Genomic DNA, 8374 nt, shown 5'->3' on the forward strand with positions numbered 1-8374 from the left:
TATGTGGGTCTAAAGTTTCTACTCTGTATGCACTCCAGCTGGTGTGAGGTTTTTGATGATGCATAGTTAAATTAGATATCAGGATTTTGTAGAAAGCAAGTTTATGTACAGTCTTCACATCCATACGTGTGCATTGTTATGTAGAGTTTATTCATTTCTGAATATTTGTATTGAGGTCTCCCCCCTGCCATTGATTTGTTTTATGCTGTGGTCATACAAATCTGTAAATACCTGTATAAGAGCCTTTTTTTTTTTCTACATTATTCCCTTCTGTTCAAACAAAAACACTCCAATATGGGATTTGCAAACATGATTTATTAATTAGCAATCCAAATACCGACATTGCACATAATCCCCTCCAAAAAAACGAAAACCTGAAGAAATTAAGTTTTTCCATCAATCCTTTCAAAGCTGAGAAGATGAAAGGAGCGCAATGCTTTAACCAACACAGGTGGTTCCAGAACTAAACTCCCAATACAAACCACCTGCTGTACACCTGCTTGGGTTTCCCACTCAAATCAAATTAAAAAGCCAAATAAAAAAAAACAATGCTGGTTCCTTATAATACCTGATCTACCCTCATCTGGCCGATTAAAGAAAACGCTCTTAAGAGGGGTTGGAATACCCGAGCCACCAAGCAGATGGTCCTTTACCTTTTTTTTTTAAAGATTTCTAACATTTTTAATTACACCCGTCAGTATCACCATTTCCAGCAAATCTATAGATAAACAAGTGGGGATAGAAGGGGTTAGAGCAAGGAGATAGACTATGGGTGGAGGAAGCGGAGAGCAGCGCATATGCGGCAAATGAGGTCCAACTATCAAACCCCAGGACCTACAAGTAAAACATAAAAAGAGGCACAGGGATTTAACATGGTGAAGAACCAAATGTCATGCCTCTAATCCTGAAACAAGGCTGTTCTTCTTTTAAATCCTTGTTTTAATTTGCAGGAAGAAAAAAAAAAAATTGTCCTTTTAAGACTCTAAAAAATTCTATCCCTTAAATGCCAGCATTTCACGATAAACCAGTGCCTCGAAACAGCACCGCTTGTCCAAAGAAGAACAATCTCAAACTGTCCAAATCCAGAGTCGCTTAAGTTTTGCTGCCAGGTCCCTTCTTCCCCTCTTGGGGAAAGAGGGTTTGCAATAAGAGCAATCACTCAGTTGGTGTTGGGACTGCTGTGGTTTGAACTGCTGGGACGACTTCCTCCTGAAGGCAAATGAATCAACAGTCTGTCAATGTAATCATTCAACAACACTTGAGATGATTCCTTTTACTTACCACAGGAGATCTTGGCTGTTTGGGAGAGGTTTTTGGAGAAGACTTTGGTGATTTTGGTGTAGATTTTCCTTCTGTTGCTTTTTCATTCTGAGGAGGAGTGCCAGGCTCTGCAGCAGACTTTTCTGCATCATTCTTCAAATGGGAATGAGAGCATTTTAAAACAAAGACCAAAAAGCAACATCATAACCATTTATGACCTCTGAATGTTAGAAACGAACACAGCTTCAAACTTTGACATCCTAATCCAGCAGATTAGAAGCACTCATACAGAGATGTGCAATTTTGTGATTTACCACTGTTCTAGTTAAAAAAAAAAAAAAACTACTTGCTTTCAATGTTGAGGATTCAGAGTTCCTTTGGCTGCGTCGTCTAGATGGCCGGCGTGGTCTCTGGCCTTGGGCATCTGCTGTCATTTCGCCATTAGTCTGGACAGCCTCAGGGGACTCTACATGTTTTACCTCTGCCTGCTGTTCCTTGCTTTCTTCAGCAACAGGTTTCTGGTCCGCCATAGACTGATCGGGAGGTGGGCGAGGGCGGAATGGTCTGGATTTATGGTAAAGAGTGTTTACAAAGACAAAAAGAACAAAAGTGGAGCATTTCAAAGTTTATGCAGCAATACCTCCGGTAGGGACGCCAGAACCTGCGCCTCTGTGGTCTCTGTGGCTGCGCCTGGTCACCTTCAACAGCCCCATCTTTTTCCTCTCCAACTTCCCCCTATCATTCCAGATAACAGATTTTATTCATGTTCAAGTTAAAGAGGGAAAATCCTGTTAGGTTAAGCTTACATTTCGGGTATCCTGTCGTGGTCTGCGAGGCCTCCGTCGCCGAGGTGGAGGCCTCGCTGCCCGGGTCTCAGCTTGCTCTCCCTCCGGTGCAGGGGCTTGGTCATCGGCTGGTTTGCTCTGATCTTCGGGGCTTCGGGGGAAGAACCGTCGACGGAAACGTCGTTTGTTGGGAGCGTAGCGGCTTCCCCTTACTGGAACGCCGCCCGGACCCGTAACGTTAGCCGCTTCTGAACCCTGGTAGAAACAACCCATTTCCTGAATACTGCACAACATTCAGTCCACAATGAACCAACCATTTCTGTTCCAACCTTCGTTGCCTCGATTACGTCAAACTCTACAACTTCCCCATCTCCAACACTGCGAAGAAACTTTCTGGGGTTGTTCTTCTTGATAGCAGTCTAAAGACGACATCACTGTCAATGGAACGAAACAAGCCAAGCATGACGAAGAGTCAAAACCTGATCTTACCTGGTGAACAAAGACATCCTCTTTAGTGTCGTTCCTGCAAGAAATGACAGTTTGTCCGTAAAGTCAGAAGTAAGGGAATTGTCAAACCAAGATGTTGTATGAAGAGCTACCTGTTAATAAAGCCATAGCCGTTGCGGACATTAAACCATTTCACGGTGCCTTGAACTGCCGTAGCTGCAACAGTAGCGCAGCATTAGACAAAAAAAAAAAAAAAGGAAATGCAGAACATTTCACAGAAGCCTTGCAGCCAGTTCCCAACATCAATCATTAACAGTCAGACTTTGAAACCATGTTTCCTCTGGGTCACATGGGAGCTGAGCGTAAGGACGATACAACCCGTTAAACACCTTAAGGAACTAAAATGACATGATTCTGCAAACATAGATTTTGGCTTTTTTTCCCCTCTCTCAGCAAGCATTTTCTGCTGGAAGCCATTTAAGGAAATTATTTGCAGCTGTGAGGACTTCCCAGCTGATAGAGACCAAATCTGGGTCATCTGAGGAGCAGTAATTCTATTTAAAAATGGCACGTTTATGGAATTATACATTAAATTACTCTGTTCATTTGATTTTATATCTTTAAAATGAAAGGTCTTGAAAAAAATTGTAAGTGTAACACATGGAAGTGAGTTCTGGTTTACTGTGGACTCTTCAGGTTGGTGATTGCCCAATCAGCTACACAGATTTTGCAGCACAGTTCAACACTGGACACTCATAGTTAATCAGCATAGAAGGTAATGCATGTATTGAACCATAAACCAACCAGACTGGTTTGAAGGTCTTTTTTTTCCCCAACCCTCTGTGCACCCACCTATGATTTTCCTCTCCGGCTGAGGTTTGTCCTCCAGCGGGGCAGCTGGAGCTGCGCTCTGCGCCTCAGCGTCTGTCATCTTCGCTCCTGCTGGGTTCGCTCCTCTCACCCCCCTCCCACGTGGATCTCCCCCTGCTCTTCCAGAAACTTTGCTCCCCAGCTTCGCTTAACTTAAGGTTTTATCTCGACGTCACGTCGCGCTACGGGACGGAAGCCGCACCCTCATTGGTTTTCAAGAGAGCGCGAGCTGGACGCTGATTGGCTGAGAGAGGAGCTCAATTGGGAGTGAAACAGGGACAGGTGTAGAATAGGTAAGAGTGAGAGGAACTGATTTCTCACACAAGAAGTGAAAAATAATTTCAATAATAAAGTGTTGAATATGAATTTGATCTAAAAGGCAGCTTGTTGCAAACCACTTTATAACAATGTGATTTAAATGTATTTATCTAACTTAGTGAAACTATATTTCATTTGCTTTGATAGTTTACTCTGACATACTGCTTAAAACAATTGATTCAGTTGGATCACATGAAAAAATATATATTTAAAACTTTATTGTTTGTATTGTGATTTAGAAAGCAGCTGACAGAAATATTCCTGATACTTTTGATTTTACATAATTAATTTAATTTATGTGACTTCAAAGTCTGGACTGAATTGAATTAAATAGTAATAATAATAATAAAAAAAAAGGTTGGTTAAGATTAGCTTTAGTAGCCTGATGGGGATTAAATGTCACTGAACTGAATTTACAATGAAACAATCAGAAATTGAGCTTAAACCGAGCAAAGTAAATTGAAAATGGAATAAAATTAGTTGAAATTAGTGTAAGTTTTTATTGAATAAAGAATTAATTTACTGAGCTTAAATTAACTGAAATAAACAAACAGGACTAACTTTTGTGGAAAATTAAACTAAACCATAGTGGGTTGAAAATAAATTAACTATATATATATATATATATATATATATATATATATATATATATATATATATATATATATATATATATATATATATATATATATATATGTATATATATTACAATTTTTTCTTTTTTTTTTTTTTATTACTGTTTTTCAAGGCTGCACTTTATAAAATGAAATTGTCTAGAGCTGTTTTAAACAAAATATGAACGAATTTTGTATACACTCGTGTATGCGAAAATACAAAATCTGTCTAGGTCTGCCTATCTAACTAATGGAATTGGATTTATCCAAAAGGAGGTGAAAATTCATATAACTTTAATGATCCCAGGTAAGTTAAAAAGAACTAGCCTGAATGAGCATTGAACTGAATTAGGACTTCCATGTTTTGCTTATAATGGGTCCTGCTTAAATTGTTAGTATTCCAACAGGTCCACAATGGATTGAATATCTTTTAACTATTAATTTAGAAAGCAGGTTTGACAGACGTTATAAGTAAGTGAGTAGAGTTTTGATCTTTGTGTATGAATTTCTTATTGCTATATTCTCCAGCTTTTTTTCTACAGTCCTGTCTGTCTGTCTGTCTGTCAAGAAAGTAAAAACTGGTGGCATATCAAAGGTTTAATCAACCCTGAACTTCTTTATTATTTCCTTCATATTTTTTAAACATAGCTTTGATGGTCATCAAGCTTTCTAGGCAATTTCTTTTGGACTTTGTTATTTAACTCATCTTCAGATGGTACCAGAGTGTCATGAGATAATGATCAATGTGTCCCTTTGAACAAAACAAGGCTTAAACGCAAACTTTACACAGCAGATAAACAATATCTGACGTATCTCTAGCAAACATTAAGAAAGGAAATCCAACAAAGTCTGGAAACAGGACTAAAGAGACGGTGGTATAAAAAAAAAGGTCTTCTTTTGCTCCTCATGTTAAATTACACATTAAATAAGACCAACATTATTATTATTTTTTTGTTTAATTCATAAACCAGACCCAGGCCTGAATACTGTAAGTTACTAAATGTAGGATGAAACATAAAGTATGCTAAAAGAATTAAAAAGCAACAGATTTTATCTTGATCTAAAGAAATCCAATAGTAGATTAAAAATTTTAAAAAATGCTAGTGGACCTTCCCAGGTTGGTCCGTTCAACCAGAATAACCCATAAGCTTATCAACAAATCAAACAGCAGGGCACAAAATAACTCAATTACAGCTTAAGCTCTGCAGGCAGCTTTGTTCAGCAATAAGATAGAGACTGGGAGAAATTAATTTCTTATCAAAAGAGAGAATCACTGGCCATCAGCTTGTGTCCCTAAGTTCAAGTAAATTTCATTCATGAAGCAGGATAGAAATTCAAAGTAATTATGGACTGTTTATAAAAGCTGCCTATAGTCAAAGTCAGGGTTTAAATACAAGACAGGGCTGTGTTTAAATCTTATCTATCTTTGTCAATGTTAAATCTTCCTCATGCTCAAGGGTTACCTGTGGAGTACCACAGGGATCAATGCTAGGCCCAATTCTCTTTACTATATATATGCTCCCAATCAGGAGAATTATTAGACAGCATTGGATTGATTTCCACTGTTATGCTGATGGTACTCAGTGAAGATATATATACATGTTTAAGCTAAAAGAAGTAAAGAGCTAAGTTAAAACTGCAGCAAAACTTATTGTTCATATTGAAGTATATGCCATGTATAATCTAAGGATGGGCAGCAAATTTACTATTCCCAGGTGTTAGGCCAAAGCTCGCAGAGGGAGGATGAAATCTGTAGATAAGAGGGTAGAATGACCTGGCTCGCACACACGCAGAAAAAGCTGATTAACAGTGGAGCAGAAAGGCAGGAAGCAACTCCATATTTGGACATAGGAAGTAGGGAGTATGATCATTCTGTGGGACTGTCTGTGTGAAACTTTAAGAGGTTCCCCTATGAAGATAATAAAAAGAGCCGGTGTTGCAGGGGGGGTCAAAGTTGCTGTTTGCAGATGCGTGCTGCTGATGCTCCTCTCCCTTTGCAAAGGCGAATCGAAGCTTTGTTGTCCAGAATTTTTTTATAACACTCCATCTCAGTTAAGTTACCTGCACTCGAATTAACGGACCTGGGGGAAAACCATGAAGGTGTTTTTCAACATCAGCTATATCTGTCTATAAAGCCAGATAAAGCTAATCTATTACATAGATTACAGGCATGTCTCGACGACATAAAAACCTGGATGACTCTTAACTTTTTTGCTCCTGAATGCGGACAAAACAGAAGTTATTGTCTTAGGCCCAGAGTCTAAGCTGATTAGTCAGTCACTTCATTTGGATGGGATTAAATCTCAGATAGCAAAGTAAAAAATCTTGAGGACCTGTCATATAAATCCCATATCAAAGAGGTTTCTAGAATCTCCGTCTTTCATCTGCGGAATATTGAAAAAATTAGAAATATCCTGTCCAGGGGTGATGCTGAGAAACTAGTCCATGCATTTGTTACTTCAAGGCTGGACTATTGTAATTCTTTACTATCGGGAAGTCCACAGCTGTACTTAAAAAGTCTTCAGCTGATCCAAAATGCTGCAGCCAGCGTTCTGATTAAAATTAAAAAGAGAGATCACATCTCTCCTATCCTAGTTTCACTTCATTGGCTTCCTGTTAAATCAAGAATAGAATTTAAAATCCTCCTTTTCACATGCAAAGTCCTCAATAACCAAGCTCCATCTGATATCAGAGATCTGATTGTTCCTTATTTTTCTAACAGAGCACTTCGCTCTCAATCTGCAGGTTTACTAGTGGTTCCTAGAATTTCTAAAAGTAGAATGGGAGGCAGATCTTTCAGTTATTAGGCTCCTCTCCTGGGGAACCAACTACCAGTTTTAGTCCATGAGGCAAACATCTTGTCTACTTTTAAAACTAGGCTTAAAACGTTCCTTCTTGATAAAGCTTAGTTAGAGAGGTTCAGGTTATCCTGAGCTATCTCTATAGTTATGCTGCTATAGGCTTAGACTGCTGGAGGACATAGGGACCCTTTTTTCGTCATTCTGCTTCATTCTATCTCTATTCTCTCACTCTGCAGAATCTGTTAGTTCAGTCTCTAATGTTAAGCTCTCTCTGCTTTTTCTCATAGTAGCTTCATCTGGTCTGTTCCTGTTTGGCTATGACGCCTTCCGGGAGAGAAATATCAGCTGTGCTGCTGCCATCAACGTCTTTGTTTATGAATGTTCAAGCTCAGCCTGTTTTTCATTGTAGTCCTTTTTTTTCTAACTGACTGGCTGGATGAGCCCTATTCGTCCTCTGATGAGGGGGCTGGAACGGAGCTCGTCTGCCTGGCTGTGTGTTTCCGGGACGGGGCCGCCTGTGGAGCTGTTTGACAGTTGCCTTTTGTATCTCTGATTCTTTCTGTATGTTACCTTCTGTCTCCTTGAACCCCAGTCGGCCTCGGCAGATGGCCACTCACACTGAGTCTGGTTCTGCTGGAGGTTTCTTCCTGTTAAGAGGTTTTTCCTCTCCAGAGGTTTTCCTCTCCACTGTCGCTACAAGCATGTTTGGAGTGAGGGATTGCCTTGAGTCAATGAGTCGATGCAATTTGACTGTATGATCTGGTTGAATTGTCTCTGTAAAGTGCCTTGAGATGACGTGTGTTGTGAATTGGCGCTATATAAATAAACTGATGTTTTTACTGTCTATATCTGCACTATTTGCATAACTGAAAATTTATAAATAAAAAAAATATTTAAAAAGTATCATTCAGTCTTACACATTTTAAATTTAGTTGCATTTTCACACTTTTTATATATATTGGTATTCAAAATTGACTTAATCCACTTTTCCTCATATATTCAAATTTTTTTCACAACCATGGTTTGAATCCCAAAAAAAGCATGATGACTTTATATCCTGAATTTTGAAGGCCTTCTATCAATATTTAAATGAACTGTTATAGTTAGATAAGCAAAAACTAATGAAATATCCGATCCCGGAGATCTGTATCACTGCTTCTGTCATTAAAAATGAATTTATAAAATAGCAAGAGCTTAATTCGCTTTTTGCCTTTAAGTGCAGCCTGCATAGGTCACTGGACTCCAATTTCAGACCTAAATTTAACCCAGCGTCTCTGGG

At 38.9% G+C, this 8374-nt stretch overlaps 1 protein-coding gene across 1 annotated transcript; it reads right to left on the reverse strand.

Annotated features, from left to right (window-relative positions):
* Window positions 1–610: 610 nt before the first annotated feature.
* LOC119783396 (Y-box-binding protein 2-A-like) lies at window positions 611–3505 on the reverse strand. Its single transcript, XM_038284899.1, has 9 exons — window positions 3345–3505; window positions 2645–2708; window positions 2535–2568; window positions 2375–2464; window positions 2067–2300; window positions 1901–1995; window positions 1611–1824; window positions 1282–1413; window positions 611–1209 (listed from the first exon to the last, which is right to left on the reverse strand). The coding sequence occupies exons 1-9, from the start codon at window positions 3421–3423 to the stop codon at window positions 1156–1158; spliced, it is 996 nt and encodes a 331-aa protein (XP_038140827.1). The 5' UTR covers window positions 3424–3505; the 3' UTR covers window positions 611–1155.
* Between the last annotated feature and the right edge of the window lie 4869 nt (window positions 3506–8374).

The sequence above is a fragment of the Cyprinodon tularosa genome, unplaced genomic scaffold (genome assembly GCF_016077235.1).
Source record: "Cyprinodon tularosa strain WSP-4 unplaced genomic scaffold, ASM1607723v1 ctg204, whole genome shotgun sequence".
Classification (NCBI taxonomy): domain Eukaryota; kingdom Metazoa; phylum Chordata; class Actinopteri; order Cyprinodontiformes; family Cyprinodontidae; genus Cyprinodon; species Cyprinodon tularosa.

Bases quoted from the DNA above. Each gene is read 5' to 3' on its own strand.
- LOC119783396 (XM_038284899.1), bottom strand. From the start codon at position 3,423: ATGACAGACGCTGAGGCGCAGAGCGCAGCTCCAGCTGCCCCGCTGGAG. The intron at 2,465-2,534 runs GTAAGATCAGGT...TGTCGTCTTTAG, and splicing joins AGGATGTCTTTGTTCACCAG to ACTGCTATCAAGAAGAACAA. The intron at 2,301-2,374 runs GTTGGAACAGAA...TGTTTCTACCAG, and splicing joins ACGTAATCGAGGCAACGAAG to GGTTCAGAAGCGGCTAACGT.